General features: G+C 39.3%; 1 protein-coding gene across 1 annotated transcript in view; it reads left to right on the top strand.

The window, feature by feature from the left end:
* BMF (Bcl2 modifying factor) overlaps positions 1-8,260 on the top strand; it is a 20,446-nt gene extending 12,186 nt beyond the window's left edge. The window contains exon 3 of the mRNA XM_015819745.1: positions 7,737-8,260. Within this exon, the coding sequence (XP_015675231.1) occupies positions 7,737-7,838 (102 nt within the window). The 3' untranslated portion in view covers positions 7,839-8,260. The remainder of the gene's footprint in view (positions 1-7,736) is intronic.
* Positions 8,261-25,907: the final 17,647 nt, after the last annotated feature.

Raw genomic sequence — 25,907 nt, 5'->3', positions numbered from 1 at the left:
AGAGAAAGAGAGAGAGGGGAGAGGAAAGGGAAAGGAAAGAGAGAGAGAGAAAGAGGAAAGAGGGAGAGGAAAGAGGCATAAAATAATTCATTTGCATTTAATTGTAATGGTTCAAAGAATGTTCGGAAAAATGTTCGGCCCTCCAGCACGTTCACTTCATCCAATCTGGCCCTCTTTGAAAAAAGTTTGGACACCCCTGGTCTAAGTGCAGGAATCTGTGGCTGCAGCATTCCTGATGGATAGTCATCCAGTCTATTTTCCATCAAAGGAAAAGTCCTTTGGTATCAGTTATTGTCTATTGACCAACTATTAGAGCAGCTGTATTGACCTCAAACTGTGCTTGCCTAAGGCAATGTTTCTCACCCTGGGCTTTTGCTGGGGAATTCTGGGAATTGAAGCTATCGAGTTTGAGAAACACTGGTCTAAGGCAGGGGTAGGCAACCTTGGCTCTTTTATGACTCGTGGACTTCAACTCCCAGAATTCCTGAGCCAGCTTGGCTGGCTCAGGAATTCTGGGAGTTGAAGTCCACGAGTCATAAAAGGGCCAAGGTTGCCTACCCCTGGCCTAAGGCATTCGTACAAAATGGTGATTGATCCCTGAATGTTTTCTTCTAATTGGCCATTTTATTAAAAACTGGAAAGTTCCACCAAGAATGACTACTATATATATCTATCTGAAAAGACAACGATCTGGAATTCAAAATAATGCCCCACTCAGTATAGGTAGTCCTGGACTTTCAACCGTTCATTTAGTGACCATTCAAAGTTACAACAGCACTGAAAAAAGTGACTTATGACCGTTTTTCACCCTTACAACCATTGCAGCATCCCCAGGGTCACATAATCAAAATTCAGATGATTGGCAACTGGTTCATATTTATGACAGCTGCAGGGCCCTGGGGTTGTGTAATCAGGTTTTGTGACCTTCCGACAAGCAAAGTCAATGTGGAATCCAGATTCACTTAATGACCATGTTACTAGCTTAACTGCAATGATTCACTTAACAACTGTAGCAAGAAAAGTCATAAAATGGGGCACTTAACAAATGTTTCACTTGGCAACATAAAATTTGGGGTCAATTTGGGGTCGTAACTTGAGGACTACTTCTATTAATTCAGTATATCGGATTCTTAACTATTGATTAACTTGAATTCCCTCTACAGTAAAAAAATCTTACTTGATCCTCACACTCTTGCACAGAGACACAAAAACACAGTTATGCACATACATATTCTCCTTTCAACAGAAATAGTTAAGGCTGAGGAAACAATGGCAGGATGGAGATAAGGGGAAGGAGGGGAAGGGATAGTGCACTGGGGAAAAAAAGAGGGGAAATTGAAATAAATTGAGGGGAAGTAGCTGAACAGGGAAGGGTAAGTGTTGGACAGCATGTATTGTAATGTTCAGTATTTTGGAGAGAAAATTTGAAAGAATTTGCAAAAAACCAAGCTAAAAACACACACACCCCTTTTTGATTTTAAGAAGATAGCTCCCCTTCATCTCTTGTGCTTTACTGGGGAAGAAGCAAGATTTTAAGTAAAGATTTTTAAAACTTATTTAAAACATGGGCAGAAGTACCTTCATAAGATAGGATACTTATCAATGCAAATTAAAAACCCAAAACAAAACTTGGATGCTTAAAATAACAGAGTGAGTTAATATATTGAAAAGAGAAGTGAAATAGATAAAAAAGCAGCTAGATGGAAAGAGATTACGTGAACATACTTGCAATTTTCAGAACATTACTTTTCTGCTTCAAACTCATATGTGATTAGAGAAAAAAGTGTTATGAGAGGAGAAGTTCTTAGTGTTTGACAGCCTGCAAAATTGTCATGGTTGGCATCAAAACATGGCCACAGTCAAGATCTGCCTGGTTTAAAAAAAAAGGGCATCGGGATGTGCAAGAAAGTGCATCAATTTGAGTTTGCATCTGAACTTCAACTTTCGTAGCAAAACAGAGAAAAATGATGCTCAGAGAGTTGTATTTGAACCCCACCTCAAAAATACTAAGGCTAAAATATCTCAGATATCCATGCCAGAAACATACACATAGAGATTTAGTTCCTTAAATTTATCAAGTAATGGCCAACTTCTTTTCTTTTTCTTTTCAATTTTAAAAAAAAGCACAAACATTTTAACTGGCTAGGAGTGCTTACAATGAGCATGTCACAAACTTCCAGATGTTCTCTTTGCATTTGTTCTATCCAGTAATGGTCTCTGGACCAGAGGGGAATCATGCAAGGCAGGGATGAGGAAAGAGGGGAGAGGCAGAAAAAAGTATGGAGCTTTGCCTTCTAGATACTTGATATTAAAAACCCAAAATAATAAATTAATAAATTAGGAGGATGGGAGAGTTCCTCGGACTGCTCCAGAACATGGCTGTGAATGCTGGGCTTCTAGGGAGCCAAACAGAGTTGCCAGAGAGTGTTGAGTCTACCATAATTTCCTCCTTGGATATGCCTTTTATAGAAGAAAGCCATTGCCAATCCTGCCTGAGATTCCCAGGCCTGATGGTCAGTAGAAAAACATCTGGTAAGCTGCAAGCTCAAAAAATTGAGTTATTATTTTCCATAAAGTCTTCCCTTTGGCATTTGGTGGCATTCCTTGAGCCAATAAAATACGGTTACTTCCTTACTGTCCTCGTTTTCATGTCCGTATTCTGAGAACAAGAGTGGATTCACCTGCATAATTTAAACTAGAGTTTCCCAACCTTGACAACTTTAAGACACAGAAGTCTGGGAGTTTGAAGTCCACATGTCTTAAAGATACTAAAATTGGGAAACCCTGATTTAAACCATTAAAAAAAAACCAACCAACAACCTTATTTTCTAGTTGCAGTTTAACCTGAAATGCTTTTTCTTGCAATAATAGCACTGAGTTCTTGTACTTCCTTTTTCTCTGTTTTTGCAAATGGAAAAGGGAACTAAACAAACCATTAACTTACACAAGTCGAGATGCTATGAACCTGGGAAAATGTGGCAGCCCGAGGGAGGGGGCGGCTTGGGGACAGCAGTTGTCTCTTCCAAAACAAAGTCAACTGGGTCTTGTTATTTCACTCTCTTGCTATCAGGTGCGATGGTGAACTGCAGCAAGTACCAGGAGTCCTTTTTTACTAAATATTTCTTCAATCAGCTCAGAGAGACTCCATCGTATAGATTCTGCACAATCATCTCTTTTGGCTAATGAAGCTAGGCTTCTGCCCCCTTGCCAAACCCTCTTTGGTTCTTCCTGATTCACAGTGCATTGCCCTGGAATGGTTAGTGGCATTCTTCCTAAAATAATCATCAGGTATCAAATAAAGAACCACGTTGTGATTTTTGTGTTACACATGAATTTTCAGCCTCTTAAAAGAAGTTCTCACTTTTCCTTCCATGTTGGCTTTGGAAGATTAAAAATTGAAGATCCAACAGCATGATGGCAAGTTTTCATCTGTGCTACTAAATCAATATTCTCGTCCATACATGTTTTAATAGCAAGAATGGAGAATTATAAGGTTAACCTAGTCATTTTCCAGATACTTTAAGTCCACTGTGGGGACTTCTGCTTCCCTTTATTCTACCCATTGGCCACCAGATTCTTTTGCCATCGGAATATATTCATTCATCTCTTACTCTGGGAAATGTGAATTATTTCTCTGCTTTACCTAACATTTAATTTGTTCTGTGGCAGCAGAGTATGCCTACTCCATACACCTGATAGACAGGCAAAATAACTTTTCAAATTATGCAGCTGTGTTAGATTTTGTGTCATACAACACACATTTGTTTGCATTCTTTTGTTGGAGTGCTCTTGATTTCTTGTTTGAGAATTTCATTTTGTGCCATTGCAATTAATACTATAGGATGAGGTCTGATTCTAGTGTCCTTTGGAAACTTGGCTACCAGTTTCCAGGTAATAATAGCCTGATTTGTGAAAAGCAAAAATGAGCCAAATAAATTTGTGATATCCGCTCAGGGGATATAAAGTCATCTTCTTGAAACACATAATTTATCACACCAGATATTTAAACTGGCATTAAAGTGATGGAATTAAACTATTTTAGATTTCAAATGTCTAGAAAAATGATTTTTATAAGTAGAAAGAGTGAAGGTGGGCGGTATATAAATTAAATCAATAAATAAAAAAATATTTTTTTAAAAAAAGAAACACCTAATAGGTGTTTCATACAGAATTACAATTCATTCTGAACTCATTTCATCTTAAACAAAAATAATTGGTCAATATCCTTGCAGATAGTTGAACTATGGTCAGTATGCTGATGATATCCATTATATATATCCCAAGCTGACCCAGTGATGCTGTCCAGGTGTTGGTTCAGCACTTGGAGGCTATAAGCATTTGGAGAAGGATGAATTGGCTTCAACTCAACCTAGAAAGCTAGAGTGGCTCTAGTTTTTTAATCCTCTTGGTTCTGATGAAGTATCATCTTTGACTCTTGCTGGTGCAAAACATGGATATGTTCCTGGACTTGGGATCCTGCTCAAGGAGCAGCTGGCAGCTATGACTCAGGAAGTCTTTGCACAGGTTCATCTTGTGCACCAATTGCGCCCATGCCTGGACAGGGAGGCCTTGCTCACGGTCACTTATACTTTGGTCCCTTCCTGGCTAGATTACTGCAACACACTCTACCTGGGGCTGCCCTTAAAAGACCACACAAATTACAACTAATGCAGAATGTGGTGGCCCACATAGTTCTGGGTGCCCCACAATTAACCCATGTTACCCTATTGCTGGGGAAAACTGCTCTGTCTTCCGTTTTCTTTACTGATGTTATTCAAGGTGTTGGTTACCATCTTTAAAGACCTAAATCAGTGTTTCTCAACCTTGACAATTTTAAGGCATGTGGACTTCAACTCCCAGAATTCCACAGCCAGCATTGCTGGCTGTGGAATTCTGGGAGTTGAAGTCCACATGCCTTAAAATTGTCAAGGTTGAGAAACACTGACCTAAATGGTCCAGGGGCAGATCATCTACAACAGGGGTGTCAAACTGCCGGCCTGCAGGCCAGTTTCATCATACCGAAGCCTCACCCACCCCATTGCTGGCAATGCAAAAAGAGTCGCGATACATCGCGACACGTCACGTGACGTGGTGAGTTTGACACCCGTGATCTACAAGATTGCCTCTCCTTGAGAGTATCTGTCCATTCCACTAAGTATGATCAGGTGGATGTCCTTAGATCCCTTTCCTCAAATGTTGCCATCTAGTGGGACCTAGGCAATATGCTTTCTCAGTAGCTGTCTCTGTCCTTTGAATATTCCACTGAAGTCTGGCAGGCTCCAAGTCGTCCAAAAGCCGTGATAGCCTGGTTTTCTCACAAGGACGACTTTGGAGCCCAGAAAGGTTTTTGTATGTGTGTATGTATTTTTGGGGGATGTATGGAAGTTGGGGGCACTGGGAGTTTTCAGTAGGTAGACTTCACTTACTGCTTTGTTTAGTAACCATTCAAAGTTATGACAGTGTTGAAAAAATAATTTTACAACTAATGACCTCACTGACAAGCTTAGCAGTGTTCCTCAGTCACATGATCTTCATTATAGTCCATACTCAATGTACTGTGCTGGACCTGTTTTGCTCTCCTCAACTGCCTTGCTGAGCAGAAAGATTGGAGAGGAAGAGATTAAAAGAGAATAAGCAGGCACACAGTGAGGAATATACCGGGCCACGTGAGTGGCAAGCTTGGACTGTGGGTGCCAACACATTGCTCTAAATGAATTTTCCTCATTGTGTGCCTTCTTACTCTCTTATACTTTCTCATTCTCCAATGAATATAAATACAAACATTAATTCCCTTCTTGCTCATTATCCCAGCACCATGCATGGGAGTGAGCATCCCAAAGGGTGGGAGAGTGGGGAAAAGAAAAGCACTGTCATGTGATTTCCCACTTAGCAGCCACTTCACTGGAGCACAGTGGCTCAAGTGGTTGGAACCCTGGGCAGAAGGTTAGCAAGCCCGTGTTTGAGACTTGAGAGCTGCCGTGAGGAGGGTTATGCTCTTGTCCTTCACTCCAGCTCCTGCTGGGGACATGAAAGGAGCCCGCAACTGGCTAATCCTTTCAACCTGGAAGGCCCTCCGTGCTTCTGACTCAAGTGCAAAGCCACTTAGCTTAATGACAGAACTGCCGATCCCCAATTGTGGTCACTAGAATGAGGAATACCTGTATTGATTTTTAGTTTTGTTATGGTTTTCGTCACTATTTGTGAGCTGTCAGGTTTATGTGGATAATATCAGTTGCTATTACATTATTAAGAAAGATGGCACTTGTGGATGAAAAAAGGCTGAGGTCTGGCTTCTGGTTGAGATAGACTCCGTGGCTCCTGAAGAACAAAACAGTTCTGGAATTGCCAGAGGATTATTTTAAAGGATCCTTTCTCTAAATCCCTGCAGCATTCTAAAACACAAGACCCTTACCCCATTTCTGAAAAGTATAGCCTTACAAAACAATGTTCATGGCTTCACTTCTTCTTTCACAAACAGATCCATTGGTGGACGAGACTATAATCTAGCAGGACTCCTGCTGATGTCTGAAGGCAAAGTGGCCTTCAAACATCAATTCCTTGATTCTCCTCTCTTCAGCAGCTCCCGGAGCCACTTTTCATGCTCTGCTGGACGTCTGCCAATTTTCTGGAGCAAGTTTTTTGTGGGGAGGGGGGATCGTTAAAGGGAATGTAGGAGAAAATTGCCTCTTTGACATAATGTGCATGGGACCCTGCTTGCTGGATCTCTAGATCTAACTCGTCATATCAATGATGCCTCTGTCTTTCAACAAAGGCATGCATCGTACAAAGCATGGATTGTGACATTTGATGAAAGCTAAGCTCTCGCTAGCCCTATCTAAAGGTAGCAAAATTAGAGTTTGAAGGCTCCCCGCCCCCAGTCAAGCTTTAAAATGTGTTGCTTGATAATGGGGACCTGAAATAACCCCTAAGGTTTTTTTTTTTTTGGTTGGGTTTTGTTTTCAAGTGTGTTCTTGCTTAAGGTTTAATTGGCTCCAGGCAGTAGGAAAGGGCTCCAAGACTGATTATTTATGGCTTACTGTCAAAAGGAGCTATTAAAAAAGGGCAGTATTATCTTGGAGATGTTGGGAAGCAGAGCATGGTGGGGGGAACATGTGTGTGTGTGTATAGGAGTGTGTTTTCTTGTACTGGATAAAATCAGTTTTGCTGTCTCAGCAGTGTGGTTTAAATTGAAGATTAACCCTTTGACCTTCACAGTGTCAAATCACTTACAGATGGATCACCAGCTACACTTCTCATCTCCCCCCTCCCTTCCCCCCTCTCCTGTGTTTGCTGGAGGAGGGGGGCACTCTCCTTTAGGAAAAAAAAGAGGGGGGAGAAGTTGTTTGTTCTTGCAGCTGGGCTATGAGACACTCAGAAGCCAATCTGATTAAAAACAGCACTTGGCTAAACTCTGCAGAATCCTGCAAAAAAAAAAAAGGGGGGGGGTTAATCCTTTTGTGCACAATACATAAAGGGTCTGCTTCTTTCTTTCATAATATTGGAGCAACAATTATTCCTAGAGAAACTACTACTAGTCACACACACAAATACCCTGGGGCCAATGCTTTTTTTCTTAATATTTGTAGTATTGCTGGATTAAAGTGCCCGTTCTTAAAAATATAACTTAATTTTTATTGGGACAAGTTAACCTTTTGAATGGTAGCTTTAACATTTTATATGAGTAATCTTGTTTAGACCTTTTCTCTCCCCCCCCCCCTTTTTTTTTTTTTTTACAGCACCAGCAGAACAGAAATCAGGTCTGGTGGCAGATCCTTCTCTTCCTCCACAACTTGGCCTTGAACGTGGAAGCAAACAGACAACATGTGGGTCAGAGGTGAGATCTGCCCTGCCTCTTCCAGGTTCCATCCAGTCTGCTGGGAGCACTGAACAAACCCAGGTTACAAATGCACGTGCCACTGGACAGATGTGAGGTTCCTGTGGACCTGAGGGTGCTTGTTGTACAAAAGACTTGTTTTCAATGGACTTGCCTTCTGACTCCCTTGTCTTCTGTGGTGGGGAGCTTTGGTCCAACACTGTTGAAGAAAGATCTTCCCAAGTTGTGTGGCTTATAATCAAGGTGCAAGGAGGAACTAATGTAAGGAAACTTTGGATGAGTTGGTGATGGACTGTTGGTGATGTTCTGGGTTTGAGGTTTGGGGCAACTACCAGATTCCTGATCAGTAAACTTTGAAGAAACTCTGTAAACAGCAACTGTGAAGCAGCATATAGAGTATGTACAACTGAATCCTAACATTTTAAATAATGGAGATACTGGCGTAAACAAGGAGTGAGTCTTGAATACGTAATAACACACAATCATTACACTCAGGAACATATAGGCTCCCCTCCTGTCTTTCAACTCAAGTCAGGAAAATGAAATATAAACAGTACTTTCTTATCAAATGTAACTTTCTTTACTACTCTAAAGCTGTAATCCTTGTACTAATAAGCCATTATCCAAACAATAGGATTTCTTAGATTACTTCCCTAAGGAGAGAAAGAAAAGTTTGTCCTTGGAGAGAGAAATTCAGCCTCACAAGGATTTCCCCTAAAGCTGCAAACTGCCTGCAGTTGGTACTGTGAAGGCCGGGATGGGGGTGGGGGAGGGGGGGTGAGTCGCTAGTAGAGGCCCTGCTTTCCACTGTCCTCATATGCCAACACGCCTCTAAAATGGGTAGGATCATGGCAGCCTGGAGCTTGCACCATCCTTTTTCTTCCCCACTGGAATCATTGGGAGGGACAAGGAAAGAAAAACCCTCTTTTGGGAGGATCCAGCTGACATAAGCCGTTAGAATTACAGAAGCAGCATTCAGCTACCTTGGCTCCTCTCTTTTCTTAAGTCTAAACATCTAACAGAATTTGTTTAACTTAGCAGAGAAAAGTGCCTTAATTTTACATAAACTCTCATTTATGATCGTATTCAATATCAGAGATGGAACCACAAACTACTGAATGCCCCATGCTACGTATTTTTCTTTTGCCGTTTAGAAAAAAAATGGAAGCAAAGAAAATCATAACATATTGTAGAAAGTAAAAGGAATGGTTTTTATTGCCTGGCCATAGGTAGAGGGGCATCAATCCAAAAGATTTTGAAAGGGCTCTGCCCCCTGGTTTCAGGCTTCTGGACTTTTCAGTTGTAGGGCAAGTGAGAAGCAAGTTGAATTAGAAGGCTAGTTATGCAAAGATTTGGCTATACTTTTTTTTGCAAAAGACCTACCTTCCAAAGTGCTCTCCTGAAGACATTTGCTATTCTGAACTATGTAGCAACACTTTCCCACTATCTTAAGAGGCAGTATTCCTACTCTAGGTGTTTTTAAGATTTAGAGTCAGAGGTCACACAGCTTGGGTAACCTTAAGTGCATTTATGGTTTTGCCTTCATGGCTTTAGCATGTTGTCCAGATCTAGTCAGTTTGGTTAGTTTGTGCCTCATTGTATTTTGGGGACCAAGAAAATGGACTAATACAGGAATGCTATTGCGTGATTTGTGTTTAGTACTTCTTCCCAAAATAGCTGTAACGAGACCCTCTCTAACAGTATGGCCTTTTTATATATTGGTTTTTTTTAATAAAAACAACATGAATTAACAGTATCAGTATTGTTTAAATATTTCCCAGTGTGAAGGAACAAATAGTTCAGACAAAATTTTATTCAAAAGTTTCTCATGCTTCTTACATTTTTAATTTCATCTTTTCGGAGAGGGGTTTTAGGGTTTAGCAAGCAGCTTAATCTCAGACATTTGTGTCTCTGTGCTAGATTTCCTTCCAGCTTTGCCACTGTGTCTTTGCTAAAAGTCTTTGCCCCATCTGGCCTAATTCTGGAACTGTAGGCTATTTTTTCAGCATTTCTGTAGTGTAGTGAGTTGAAAACTTGCTGCTCAGAATCCTGGACTGAATCCAGCTTTTGACCTCTACAAAAAGAACAGATTTCTTTCATAGTAGATTCTGGTTAATGGATCATTCCTGCTGATAGAATGAAGGAAGAGGTGATTTTTGATTTCTCTAAATTGTGGGAAATTGTGGGGTTTTAGGACAATGAAGAAGATGATGTGAACCAGAACCCTCTAATGGAATTCTGCTTAGGGAGGTCCTGCTGGATCCAGACTCCTATTTCCATCCCCTTGAAAGGAATCTATCCCAAATCCATCTCCCTGAGAGATTATAATTTTCAGATGTGAAAATGGATCACCTGGGACTGGGTCCACCAAGTCTGGTACCATTTAGATGTGCTGAGGATTCAGTTCACTAATTCTCAGCCAGCAGGAGGGCAACAGATTGAGAAAAGCTGACTTAAACGAAGTGGCTCCAAGAATCGGAGTTTCTGAGTCAAGTCTGCAATTCTAGCCATATGATTATTATGTTCCCATGTTATACCTTCCTTGACTCAGACAAATAATGTCGCTGACCATTACTGCATCGTGGCAGATAAAAGTGGAAGATTATTTCTTTGAACTTTAATGGGCCAGTTTCATTTTTGATAGCTCCTTGTGATGCTCCTCCTCCTCCTGATCAGTATAAGGAATTTTTAGCCCTTCTGCCACAAGAGCAGATTGTCTTATTTAACACATGACCTACATACCCATCATCAGTTTGGACACAAGGCAGAAATCTGAAGCACAAATCTTTATTGTGTTATTCTCTGCAGCGGACCAAGCAGTAAATACGTGCTGGAGAAATAGGGCATATTAGCAGATGCATGTTGCCTTTTACACAATTCTTTTTGTGTGAAGACTAGAAGTCCCAATTAGGACCTTTAAGAGTTTTACATTGTGTCTTTTTAATCTAATAAATAAATACTGTTGAACATTGGTTCCCTCCTCCCCACTATTACCAATGCTTAACTATACTAAAAAGTTATAATAATAAATTTGTATCTATTTTAAATGTATAATCAAGAACAGAACCTGTAATGGGGCTGACCTGGTTAAAAGGCATAATAGCTTCATCCCACCATACATAATTAAATAATGTGTTCTATTTCTGTAGGAGGACCTGGAAAGCTTATTTGAATTTTAGATTTTTCATATCCTGTAGAAGAGAACAACTTGCTTAAAATCTAGCAATAGAAAATTAGCATGTAATAATTTCTTACCTCCTCTGGCTTCTTGTGACCATTTGGTATCCTTATCTCATGTATTCTAGCTGGACTACCCCCTTGATTTAATGACAATAAATTCTGTGAATCTTATTAATAATACAAACTGATGTTGCTTATGAGTCCCAAGGTTTTGGAACTCTTAATTTTTGAATGGATAGATTGATAAAATCAGGGCCAGCTTAGGACATCTAAACTTTCTCTAAAAGAATACTTCCATTTTCTGAAGTTCATCAATTAACCCTTATGGAGAGGGCTCTTCTCTCATGATCATTTAATTCAAAATAAGCAAGAGTCCTTGGCTTGGGGTGGGAGTTTGCTTTGTACCACTAGTTTACACAGTTGTCTTTTCTCCTTAGTGGCTCTTTAGCAATAGAAAGAAAGTCTTAACCATGATAGAAAGAGTTCCCAATAACCTGCAACATTATCTGAGGCACTACTACCTCAGTAAAATGTTGCAAATGAGGCAGAGCAATTTTACAGCAAAGGCTTCCACTGAGAAAGGAATTTTCTTTTTTACTATCTCTTTCTCCTCAGTTCAGCTGGTTCTTTGTTAATCCTTTTTAAATCAAACTTTCCTTGGCTGCATTCTCTCCAGTAATAGTGCTTTTGCTGCAGTTCTTGGAAACTGAGACAGCAATCATAACAAACTGTACTGCCTGAGGTGACTTCCAGCTGCCAAAAGCCAGGCCAAGGTGGGGAGAGAATAGAGGAATGGTCTTAAGATAAAGACCCTGAGGATAAAGACCCTGGGGACACTGGCTGATTGTCCTGGGTTGGGGTTTTGTTGTGCAACTTCTGTGTCTGTAGATGTAGCTGCTGTTTTCTTTCAATTGTGTGGATTTTCCTTTATTCCATGGCATTGTGTTCCCCTATTGTACCAAATCTGCTTGTCTTGTTCTGCCAACTTAAGCGGCCTGTTGGCAGCAAGTTCTTGTCAGTGTTCCCAAAGGCTGGAATTCTCATTTTTGAAGACTTTTACTAGTCTCTTCACCTACTTGCAGGCTTTGGTTATATCAGCCAAAGAGGGTGATCTAACATCCCCATAGAAAACCGTATCTGTGACTTTGCTTTCAAACACATTGGTCTTGGATTTTATTTTGTTCCTTTAGGAATTAAAATTGTCTGCTGGCATTGTGACCAAACCCTAGATACGCAGGGATACTGTTGTCATGTAACAGTGAGCTTGAATTAATTAACTCTAATCGCTATTTGGTACAAATAAGGACATACACAACAGGAATTGCAACTGTAACTGAGATTGGCCACAAACTGACAATCCCATCCTATAGAAAAGCCTGGGAAAGGCATTAATCACGCAAAAAGTAGAGTCAGACGTGCCTTGCAGAATGCAAAGACGGAAAGGCTTTTCTAAAGTCAAAGAGAGCTATGACATGGGACATGCATTTATTCCAGTGCTTCATATAAATTACCCAAGGGCTATAAACAGAGTGGACAACAATTAGTAGATTTAACTGGCTGTGATGAATTAAAGAAAGGAGTCCTTACAAACACCACAACTATTGTTGCTATAACTGCACTGTCATCTCAAATTGTCTTGCTGCAGTGTGGCACACGGGAAGTTTCTTTATACTGGTTCAGAACAACAAATAATCTAACGGCTAGGCCACAGACACCAACCCAGCCCTGTTTTCCTCCAGTATCCTCTCCCAGTTATGTTGTCAAAATTAGAAGGTAAATGCAGGGAATCAAGGACATTTTCCCCCTACTTTTTATTTTTGGAAAAATAGCAACTGAAGAAAGCCCTTGAAAACTACAATGCATGATGTCATCACCATGCCCTGAGATCCTCGCAGGGTTTTTCTTTCCTTTCTTTTCTTTTTTTAAAGTAGATTCCAGTCACAAAAGATTGTCTGAACCTGGTCTACAATGCTTATCTGCAGCACTGCCAAACCTTCAGACAGATATCCCCCTTTTACTATCCCAGAGATCTGATATGGGACCATTGGAGTAGGACTCCAATATCCTTGCTAGTATTTGTTAACCTCCCCAGTAGATGAGTCAGCTGTAGCGTTGTTCAACCACCCTCCCTGAATGCAGGCAAGTAGCTGGGGCTGGAGACCAAAAAACAAGCAAGGCTCAAGGAAGCACCCTTTGGAAGCTGGAGTTGATGGGTAGGGAACAAAAGTAAGGTTTGTGTTATGCTCCTGAATTATCCTGCAAATGAGGAGATGGTTGTCCTATCCTTAATATAGAATTAATGTTGCATTTCCAGCTACTTTTCTGCAATTGGGATGAAGGCAGCATCTTTTTTTCCCCCCACTTCAGATAGCAGAGGGATTTGAACAGTTCTTTGTGGTTACCTTCTCTCCCGATATGGTGGGAATTTACAGGGCAGATCACTAAGTTTAAGTCTGGCAATCAATACATATCTTTTACGATATGGGTAGCTTGAGATCTTCCAACTGTTGTTATACAGCTGTTTTCAGCAATCTCAGACAACATGACCAATGCTGAGGAATGCTGGGAGCTTGATCCTGTAGCATCTGGAGAGCCCAATTTTCTAAGCCTTGTCTCAAGACTCAAGTTTTAATACCCTGGGTAAGAAGAAGCATGCTTATGACAAAAGGTGAAGTTGCTTACATTTATGTGTGTGTGTGGGTTTTTTTTACTCCTATACTGCTTGGTTTTGTGTACTGAAAGCAGATGGTCTTGTGGTTCATTACATTATATCATTTTTTAAACATCTGGCAATATGTGTTCAGTTCTATTGGGGTTAGTTTCACATTGGAGCCAGCAACATGTAAAAACAGAACTTCAGGTGCAACCTATCAATCAGTGGCATATTTCACCCTCAGTTATTCGAATGTAAAATAGGAAAAGGGCTAATTGGTTCTAATGACAACCATATAATGCTTAACTATTAGTTGGAGATTTTTTAAAAAATGTATTTTTCAGTGGAGTGTAAAATCTGAAGTTAATAAACCAAAGGTTCAACTCTATGTACACTTGAAAGTAATTCCATTTTACTGTAAAAGGTCTTGCTTCTGAGTAAGCCTGTGTAGAATCATATTGCATGTCCTTTTAATATCTTAATAGTTTAAAATAACAAATGAAGCTTGAGATCTATATCTTAAAAATACAGACATGTCTTTACATATTCAAACATCCATTTTCCATCTAAGATTCACATGCCTGCCTTACTTTTCAGTAAAGTTTGCCAACTTTTCCAACTATAACTGATTTTCAAGTGCTACTTGTTCAGAGGCGACAGTGGGTTGAATCCCAGCTTGGTCCTCCTTAGAGTAGAGTTATTAATTGTGATGGAACCTGGGAAAGAGGCCTGTATTTTAGCAATTCTCTCTTTTTTAAAGTAACTAAATTTGTATCCAAACCAGTGGTGGAATTCAGCCGGTTTGCACCACTTCGGTAGAACCGGCAGCTAATTTTTTGTTGCCCAGGCCCAGAATGGACTTCCTGAAGCGGCATCCACACAGAGAACCGGTTGTTCACATATTTGAATCCCACCACTGATCCAAACCACTGTTTATTTTCATGGTCTGAGAAACTTCATCTGCTTTTCAAGATACGAGGATTTTTTTTTCCAGGTATTCTGGCCACTCTTGTTAGAAATGTCATTCTAGTTATTCAATTTTATATATATACACAAATACACACACACACAAATGACTGTTGCTCTGGGTTTCACAATGAATAGTACCATTTTTTTTAGTATCTAAACCAGTTCTGAACTCCTACACACTTCTGATTCTTACTCATCAGCGACAGGACAAAAGAGGCCAAATATATCACATGCATTGGAATATAGTTGTGTATGTATATAAATAAAATGTGGTCTCTAAATTCCTCCTTCTCGTTGCCTCAGATAGGATCACCAGTATTTAACTGCCTTTGCTGTATTCTGTTAACAGTGATTGGAGCTGAAGAAATTGGCAAGTTGCCATAAAAACTATCCCTGCTCATGTATTCAAACCAAGTTGCCTTAAAGACACGGCTACATAGGTTGGGTGAAGCACTGGCAACCCAGACAGATTTATTGGTTGGGTTATTGCAACTCACTGACTGTGAAACTGGATTAATGAGCGCTCATGTGCCACCATGTTACCCTCCTCCAATCATAAATTGGCAGAATAAATAGGAACTTTTCAGAAATCTATTTTGGAAGATGATTTCTGCAAACAGAAAGCCATGTGCCTTTGGGGGCGAGAGGGACTTTATAATGCTTAAATGAACTCCACTGAAATCATCTGAAGTGTAATTACTCATTTGTCCTGTTGATTTATATGAGCTTCAGTTGGAACTTATGCTCTCTGGTCAGAAAAAATGAGGACACAGAAAAAAAAATGGGATGTGTTTCTAGAGGCCTTTGGATTACTGTCAACCTTTGACTAATGAGAGTACAGGATGAGTTTAAGAGTAGGAAAGATATATTGGATCATTTATATTTCTAAATGCTGTTAAGAAAATCACCATGTGTACAATGTTTATAAAAATGTTTTGGTAAGGATGTTTATTTAAAGAATATTGATTTTGGTTGGTATACTGGGCTCAACAGCAAGGAGCTAGAGTTTTCTGTAACTCTTTGCTGCCATCTAGTAATTCCCCAGATGCATTGGTATCCTTTCAGTGATATGGGGCTAACCAAACCTGTAAGGCAATTGTTTATATTGTTTTATAAATATTTATATAACTCTTTTTGTTCACAGTGCTTTTATTGCCTATTTCATTATTATAGGAGTCATAGGAATTAAGGAAGCATGTTTTGTGTAAAGATGGGTTTTCTGCGCCTTCAATAACTGTAAAAGAGAGTAGGTCAACTTTGTTATGGGCTTGAAAATTGAAATTGTACCTGTTTTGTGACTATTAAAAATAGAGGATCTTATTTTCCTTTTGTACTTACTGGGTACACTGTACCAAACCAAATTAGTTTTTCTTTATTTCACATAGTTTGGGTTATTTAAATAACGATCACCTTTTTTTAATCCCAAAACTCACTGTCACTTCATTCTTAACTTAGTAGATCTATTGTGCCTTTTCACTATATAGTGCAAACTGTTTGTAACAATCTTATTACGTGATACAAGGATGTGTGTCCAACAATGGAGAACTGGGATTTGTTTTTGTTTTGTTGGCTTTTTTTTTTTTACTAGCAGCTGTTCCCTAAGATCCTGGGCACAGTGAAGTCTTTCCCATCATTTTGCTGGATCTTTTGAAATGAGCATACCACATACAGTATTTGAACCTGACACTTTCTGCACACGAGCATGTTCCTTATCAGAGGACAGCCGGCTCCTTGTAGTTGACAAATAATCCAGAAATCACACACGGATGACCATTCTTTAAATGAGTGGTCTTTAATTGGACACTTCCAAATGGGAGTCTGGAAAGTTGCAATTCCAATGTAGCAGGAGTTCATTTTTCCTCCAATATTCAGGTCTATTGAAGTCAATAAAATCTATAAATATTAGTCAAATGTATTTTTGCTAAACTGTAAAATTGGGATCCTAAAGAAGCGTCATTCTGCAGTCTTAAGCTGTCTTGAATTTCTCATTCTGATGTAGTAATTTATAATCTCTATCTGTTATAATCTTCTGCCTTTCCATCACGCAATGTGTACTGTATGCTGCAGATTTCTTTTGAGTGCTATAGAAAGAAGAATTTAAGACATGTGTTGTTGACATGTTCAACTTTGTAAATAAGGAATTACAGTAATTTGGCAATAGCCAATTATACTGGGAAAGCTGGTAGGCAGCAAATATTGCCACATCATTTTTAAAAGTGTTCTTAAAAAGAATTCAGTCATATTGTATATATTATATATTCTCCCACTTTGCAGGATGTTTCTGTTATTATATCTTTTGCCATCATGGGCCTGAAGTGTACAGACCTCCTTTTCCATGGACCGAGACCCAGTGAGAATGTAGCATTTTATCTAACTATGGTTACGTGTCTTCAGATTGTTCTGTCTCAACCAGTGGCAACTCAGAAGAGCTCCCCGTTTTTGTTATCTTTGCAGAATATTTACTGCTGGATTTCTCTGTTTTTCTTATTTCTGACTATTTAAAATGCATCCTGGACTCTTTTTTTTTCATAATTGGAACAATTTTTAATAAATGCTTAAAATCAAATCAAATGTTTTCTTTTTGTTCTATGAATTGGCAGCTTGTATCACTGCGGTTGAAGAAACCTATAGCTTGTTCCATCTGCAGTGGGAAGTTCTGCTAGATAACAAGTGGCTGGAGAAAGCTGGTGTACAGCATCTTTCAGAAATGCAACAGAGGTTATTGTGGGTGACCTAAGACCAGAGAGTAGCTCCTTGGAAGCAATTTGTGCCAGCCTGACTAGCCATAACCTCTAGTCCTCATATCTGAGCTAGCATATCACACTAAACTGGCTTGTTCAGTCATGGTTTGTTGAATAAGATTCAACCTAAAAACACTAAGCTTTATTATCATTTAACACAACACATGATCTCTATCCAAGAAAATCATACAGTTTGTGTTTTAAGGAAAATGTAATTTTATTCACTTTCAGCTATTGGCTAGCTAGCCCATGTTCCACATGGATATCTCTAGCTGTGGGACCAAATGTTTTTGAATTAAACACCATCACAATTCAGCTAAATTCATTTTTGCAAAAGCAGAATTATTCAGTAAAACTTGAGATAAGGTACAGCTTGGATATTTTGTGCTAAAATATCATACCTAGACATAAACAATGTAAAGACTTTTATCTTGAAAAAAAAACCCTTTTAAATCAACAGAGAATAAATTCAAGTAAAGGTCATGCTAGCCTTCCTCATGAAATTCAAACCTGAACACATGTCAAAATTCAAGACTACAAGGCCACCCATTGCTATTCTCCCTTCTGTTCTATTTGGAGTTTTTAAAAGATCCATCATTCATATTCTGTAGTGGTACAGAGAAAAAAAATGGTTTCAGTTTTGTGGTCTTTCCCATGAAATAAAATAAAGGCTACTCTTTTAAAACTTGTTTACAGGCATGCAAAAAGTGGGTTTGAATTTTTTACAAGGAAATCCTACCCTCCCTTACTTTGGGAGTAAGTACTTTTAAATGATCTCAATGAATATGAGTCATCAGGATAAAATAACTGGTGGAAAAAAACAAATGGCGTTTTAGCTGTATCAGCAGAAGTTTAGTTTCAAAAACACAACAAATAATAGCCAAACTATTTTCTGCAATAGTTAGATTTTTACCTCAAGTATTAAATCCAGTTCTACTCACCACACTTGAACATGGATTTGGACAAATAAAAAGGATAACAAAGATGATCAGAAAACTGAAAAGTAAGTCTTACAAAGAGGATATTGAGCATGTTTAGCTTAATTTCAATTCTGATGCCAAACCAAGACTTTGATTCAATGACCTCATTTGCCCTAATGATAATTCTATGATGTAGCTAAGGAAGTATACCTGTGACTATATTCTAGGATTACACAATCTGGTCTGATAATGACTGCCCATATATCCCATGCTAAGCCATTGTTTGTTTAAACATGATACAGTAGTTCATATCACCTTTAATGAGCCAAAACTAAATAAATCATATTACAGTTGGATACAATTTGTTGACTCAATAGGTGATTTGACCACATTTAGCTGTAGTACTGTTGGGTTTTTTTATCTAAATCCAAAGTCAGTGGGATCTCAAAATCCCAGAGGACCAACACAAGCCCCCTTAACCTTTAGGCCTCCTCTTACACAAGCAGACATTGGGTAAGTACTCACACTTCCTTCTCTCACACTTTACTATTACTATTACTTTACTATTACTCTCACTAATATACTACACTACTACAATTTGCAAAAGAACCATATTTTTGTTTATTAGCCCAAGGCTGCTGCTTTGTTTCTATAAAGTAACAGAAACTCTTATCCCCTCCCTCCCAGAACAACTCCACCACATAACTACTCCAACCAGCACCACCACAACAACAACACCCTCACACCCAGCTGCTTTTCTGCTCAGCTTTTATAGCTGCTTGTTGCTGGGCAGCTGGGCTGGTGAGAGAGAGGTGTAAAAGGGGCAGGGCACCATCAGCCCAGGTGCTAGCCAATTTCAGACAGCCTATGGCACTGTGTGTGTCTGTCAAAATATTCAAAATGTTCCTATGTGTGTGTATGTGTGTAGAAAAAAAGTGAATATTGCTGTCAAGCTTCATGCCAGACACAACTACCTAACTCTTCAGAATCATAAAATCATATTTACAATTTTGCATACAGCATAAACTCACTATTACAACAAGCTGCTTTATGGCAGATAAGATTAAAATTATATATAAGCAAAATATCTGCTTTCTGTAGAACACAGGAACCAAGCCTTATATATCTAAGGTCTGTTCCAGCATTTAAATTCTAGGCCTTTCCTCCAGCTTTTTTTAGTTAATGGAAATTTAGCCATTATTTTCCTGATCTTGCAACTGAGAGACACTTTCTCATCTTGCAACGTGTTTGGTTTTGGCTACATTTATTGTTCGAACCCAGCTATTTCAACTTGCAAATCACAAATGATATGTGTCATGGACAGTATCTTCAGTCTTGCTGTAAAACATGATAGAAATGCACCAGCTTCAAGGATTGGTTCAACCTGACAACTTAAACCAGGGGTGTCAAACTCGCTATGTCACGTGATGTGTCACGATGTATTGTAACTTTTTTTTCCATTGCCAGAAATGGGGTGGGCGCGGTTTCAGCATGACGCATCCGCCCAGTGGGCCGGCAGTTTGACACCCCTGGCTTAAGCCACTAAAAACAAATAAGGTCCAACCAAATTCTGCTTCCTGCTCCTGATGCAGAAATGATTAAAGCTGGACATGAATCACATTGGTGTGGCTTCATCTGTCATAGTTTGGTCAGTGACCACTGTTGCCAATTTGAAAAGCCTGGGGCTTACTCATTTTAGATTAACGTGTAATTTTTCTCAGCACTTTTCTTCAACTTGAGCTAGAAAGGGGGGAAAAAATCTACAGAATTATTTGCCACTTATGAATTATTAAACATCCACAAAATGGAAAGTACTGGTTTCTGGCTTTCATTTTAAATATTTTTCTGGTGAAGCTACATCAAAGTCTAATGTAGAAGTCTGAGATCTTCCCATTACATATGTTTCACACAGAGGATGTGCACCATTAATACCTCATCTTGGAAATAAGAGCTCTTCTACTTTCAAGTTTAATTGCACTAGCACAAAAATTGATTACTCCAGGGACATGCTGCCTATTGCCTGAGAGTCCCTGTTTACATGTAACATTCCATTCCAAATAACAATTGTGTGGGAAATAAAGCCCCATTATATTTAGCTGAGAAAATTGGATTTGGGGAGCTGGATCAAGGAAAAATGTTGGGCCATACTCACCCAAAAAAGTTACAAATTTACTAATGGAAAACCTCCTTTCTCCTGTTGTGTGCCTTTCAAAAATCAACAACAGTGATTGATTTCTGCAGAACTTAATGTGTTTCTATTGTGGATATTGCACTTGAAAGAGAACTCAGACAACTGGAATAGGTTCAGAGTTCAACAAGGTTTGGCAAGGAGGATACCAGTACCTTTCAAATATTTGAACAGATGTTGCAGTGAAGGATGTCACCATGTCTAAAATATGTTTCTGGCAACTTCTTGTTCTGGCAGGTCTTTATGATGGTGGTATCATGTCATCTACAGCCCAAGGTGGAATTGCCTTAAATCAACTTCAACTGTACCAATGTTAAAGGAGTGTTTTTTCCCTTATACTGACACCATCTAGTTCTAGTAGTACCCTAAAAGATACAAAGCCTGTTATTTATTTNTGTCTGGCTGACGGCACCCTGAGGAGACCCACTCTGTGAGAGCGTACAGGTCGGTGGGGGGTAATCTGTGGCAGGAGGCGGTCTCGAAGGTAACCAGGTCCGATGCCATGGAGCGCTTTAAAGATAATAATCAGCACCTTGAAGCGCACCCGGAAGGCCACCGGCAGCCAATGCAGCTCGCGCAAAAGCGGCGTGACGTTATGCTTTGTCACACGTTTTCTTGGAGGGAAGACAGATGATAGAAGCAGGATAGGGAGTACTAATGGGAGCAGCATTCAGTCTAATATAGTTTTGGATGTTTGACAAGCAGTTAAACACAATATTGGAGAAAGGTGCTAAAAGAAGAAAGAAAATTATGTCAAAATAGCATCTAACCTCCAAGCTGGCCATAAACTAAGGAGGATATTCAGGGCCCCTTTATCTTGTTTCTAAATAAATTATTTTTTATTTAGAATTATTTTTAAATAAATAATTTCTAGCTGTTATCATGAGTTTCGTGCAACATGTAAGATTTACTTATTTATTAGATATTTATTAGATATTTATTAGATTTATTAGCTTGACTCCATCTTCTTTATGGCAGTTCCAATATCTCAGGGGCTGCCACAAAGAAGAGGGAGTCAAGCTTTTCTCCAAAGCGCCTGAAGGCAGGACAAGAAGCAACGGGTGGAAACTAATCAAGGAGTGAAGCAACCTAGAACTAAGGAGAAACTTCCTGACAGTGAGAACAATTAACCAGTGGAACAACCTGCCTCCAGAAGCAGTGAATGCTCCAACACTGGAAGTTTTTAAGAAGAGACTGGACAGCTATTTGTCCGAAATGGTATAGGGTTTCCTGCCTGAGCAGGGGGTTGGATTAGATGACCTTCCAACTTTACTATTATTATTATTATTATTATGATATATTTATATATGTATATCTACCCAATTGACATGCCACTCAGGATAGACAGAACACAGATAGATACAACACATAATGATAACAATTAAAAGCACAATAAAACGTGTAGTGCATGAGGCATTTTTAGTCAGTCAAGGCAGTCAAAAATAGTCAGGAAAAACATGAAAACCTGATCCAATGCCTGAGCCTTTTGAAAGAGAATTAGGGTTGGGGCAACCCAAATCTTTAGGAATGGAAAATGGCTTAGTGATAGAAACAGCATATCTCTTGGCTCCTGTCAAATGACTCTGTTTAAGTGACAAGATCCAAAGCATGTCTACTCTGTCAGATCTTATTGTATGGACAGAAGCATTTGGAGACAGGCAGCTGTAAAATGTTTTGTAGGTCATAGCCAGCATCTTGAAACTCCTCCAAAAACATATTAGTAACCAGTGGAGTTCACAGAGTAGCAGAGTTATATAAGCACACTAATGTGTGTCTATCTGTTAAGTCCGGAGAATAATGGCGAAGGAAGCAATGCATTGTGCTAACAGATCTTTATTCGCTCTCTACAGCTAACAACCAACAAGAGCAGAGGCACGCAGGCCTCTATTTATACCCTCTGATCCCCGGGCAATTCCAACCAATAGCAGGCAGTCTTTTCCCGCCTTGCGCATGCGCGCAAGGCCGGCGCCGCTCAGTCTGGTCCCGGGCAGCTTTTGCAAATGCCCGGGACTCTTGCATCGTCCCGAGCCTGCTTCTGCAGGCTCAGGACACAACACTATCAGTTGCCACATTTTGGAGCAACTGTAATTTCTGAGGGGGGGGGGCCTTCAAGGGCAGCCCTATATACTGTGCATTGCAGAAATCCAGATGAGAGATGACTAAGGCATGAGTGACTATAGATGGGTTTTCCTGGTCCAGGAATGGGCACAACTGGTGCACAAGATGGATTTATGCAAACAGCTTCCAAGCCATAGCTCAGGGATAGGCAACCTTGGCTCTTTTATGACTCGTGGACTTCAACTCCCAGAATTCCTGAGCCAGCATGGCTGGCTCAGGAATTCTGGGAGTTGAAGTCCACGAGTCATAAAAGAGCCAAGGTTGCCTACCCCTGCCATAGCTGCTTCACTCTCTACCATATTCCTGCCCTTTTGCAACTGGAAAATAGCACTATTTCACAGACATGTAAGTTCAATGAAAAGTGCCAATAACTGCAGAATAAAACGCAAAATGATCTCTTTAATTTGCATTAATTGATAGGGATTTGGGGGCACTCAGAATGTACACAATCCGAAATATGCTTTTGAAGTAATAACCCAAAATATGGATATTGAAGTTGCAATAAAGATTTTTTTTTGTACATCTGTAACCACATACGGTCTTTTGGACTTACAGATGTTTGGTTTTCCCATTGTCAGCCTGGTTTACAAGCAGCTGTCCTTATACCCCACTAAGCAATTTGTCTTCATATTTAGCAGTTGCAAAGGATCAGTTCTTGGCATCTTCTCTCATATAAACCTTGAAATGTACAGCTATAATTATTTCAGACCATATATGTTTGTTCTGGATGATGTTCAGATTTATATAAAAGTTCTGTATTTTCCACTGCGGTCTGTGAAGATTAAGGTCAGTTTTTTATCCATATCCCCCTAGGATCCGTTATGGAAAAGAAGTGGTGGTTAGACTTGGAAGGACTCGGGATTCTTCACAGAGTTGGTACACCTATCTTCATGACATACTCTTGTCAGAAAAAGTGAGTCATGAATTAAAAGCCTCTATGCACAAACAGGCATAGAGGGTCTAAGGTAATGCATTGTAGTGGCCATGCAACAGTGATGAACATTTCATGCTGCTATTTCAAGAGAAAGAGAGTCTGCAGGATGTGCAGATATCTCCATGTGGAAGGTTTTTTCCCCCTTCAGTTATCTACCTCCAACTCTAGTATGACATGATGCTGAAATCGGTATGATATCAGAGATCCTGTCTATGGAGATCCTCAGTCATCCAGGTCATAATTATCCCAAAGATGCTTTTTCACGAGGCAATTGGACTTCCTTGTTTTTCTTTGAAGACGTTTCGCTTCTCATCCGAGAGCTGAAGAAGCTTCTTGGATGAGAAGCGAAACTTCTTTAAAGAAAAACAAGAAAGTCCAATTGCCTCGTGAAAAAGCATCTTTGGGATATCAGAGATAGTTCCACTACTGTACCTCTTTTTGCAACACGATGCTTCTCCATCTATGCAATGTGTGCAGCAGGGCTAACATGGTCAAGAAATGTATATAACTTATATAATGTGACATTCCAAACTCTTAAGGTGATTTTTTAAATTTTTGTTTTAAATCTTTTTCCTGCCTTTATTATTTTTATCAATAACTCAAGGTGGCAAACATGTCATATTCCTCAGCCTTGACAACTTTAAAATGTGTGGAATTCATCTTATTCTGGAAGTTAAAGTTCACATATCTTCAAATTGCCAAGATTGAAATGCACTGCTCTAAAACACAGGTTAACAACTTTTTCCAGCCTCGGAATCATGCTTGCTTTTGTTTTATCTAAGAATTGTAGGCCAGGGCTTTTCAACCAGTGGTACGGGTACCACCTGTGCTACATTGGCACCTGGCAGGTGGTACGCGACCATCCTAGAAAAGTAGCGAGGGAGGGGAATGAGAATGCCGTCGGGCGGGCAGGCAGGTGTCTTGCTCGGCTGTGCCTTGGGGGGCACTTTTTTCAGTGCCATTGTAACTTCGAACAGTCACTAAACAAACTGTTGTAAGTCGAGGACTACCTGTACTTTTATCACTTTTTTCCTTCCCCCCTTTTTTGGGGGGGTCATCAAGTTTTTGACACCTTGCTAGGCGACTGGTGGTACTCGAATATTGCCATATCCTAAAAGTGGTACAATGGGTGAAAAGATTGAAAAGCCCTGTAGGCGATGTGTTCAGTGACATATTGCTATTACTGAGTGAGCAGGGCGGAATTTTCCTAGTATAATCTTGCATTTCTGAAGGGATTCAGTTAATAAAAGCACAAACTCATATGACTGTTTGCTCAGAAGAATGTCCCACTGTGTTTAATGAGCTCCCTAATGTTTAGGACTGAAGTTTCAGTCACCGTTAAAAGCTTGGGAGAGCAAAGTGGATACTGAATAATAATGAATAATAGGCTAAATTTATACACCTATAACAAGATGAACAAAAAAATGGCAACATTGTCTGTGTATGTAATATTACACTAAATTTTCCTCCAGCTTTTCTCAAACCTTCAATATATATTCCATTTCCTGAAAATCTACCAAGATTCTGTCCACAAAACCTTTGAGGAAAATTAATTGAGGACAAACTCCCATGAATTGAACATGAAGCCTCTTTTTCTTGAAATTCTGGAGTCTTATAGAAACCGTTTATCTTTATTAAGAACAAGTTGTTATGTGAAATTAAGAGTGCTCCTCTTCAATGTTCGTTACAATTAATGGTCAATGAATCCTCCCTATCTAAAGAGCTATTCCATTCAAGAGCTGGCTATTCTAATTTTTAAAGATCCTTTTGCAATCAACTTTTCCAGGTACTTCATGAATAAATGTGGAAGGTTAGGAATATTAACATTCACTTTAGAATGAAATATGTTCATTCAGACTGTATTATCTTTAAGAAATACTGGAGAGCAGTTACAATTCCTAATATCTGGAAGAAGGAAAATGTTACCTCTGTCCTCAGAAGGGGAAGGAAAATAGAATCCAGGAAACTACAGAACATAGTCAGTGTAACATTGATACTTGTATAGATTCTTAAGCAGGCCATAAGTAACCATGCTCTAAGAACCTTGAAAATAATGCTGTTATTAGCAAAAGTTAGTATAAATTGTATAAATAGTATAAATACCATTGTTTTTCTTCCAGATTTTTTTTTTTTAATTTCCCATTTAATCTACAGCCTTGGATGAAATTCTGAATGATTTCTCATACAAGTACTAATTAGACCCAATCACATTTAATTATTAAGTTCAGGCAGGGTTGGGTGGATGCTGGCATCCACCCCACAGAGGCAGTCAAAGTTGAGTGTATTTTGGTTTGGATTGCCTAAGTGGTTCCTTCCAGCTCATTAAAATTTTATAATTTTATAATTTTATAAATTATATAATATAAATTA

This window comes from Protobothrops mucrosquamatus, unplaced genomic scaffold (assembly GCF_001527695.2).
Source record: "Protobothrops mucrosquamatus isolate PMUCROS unplaced genomic scaffold, P.Mucros_1.0 scaffold972, whole genome shotgun sequence".
Taxonomy (NCBI): Eukaryota; Metazoa; Chordata; class Lepidosauria; order Squamata; family Viperidae; genus Protobothrops; species Protobothrops mucrosquamatus.
Note: the sequence above shows the minus strand (reverse complement) of the source record. Positions and strands in the feature narration are given on the sequence as shown.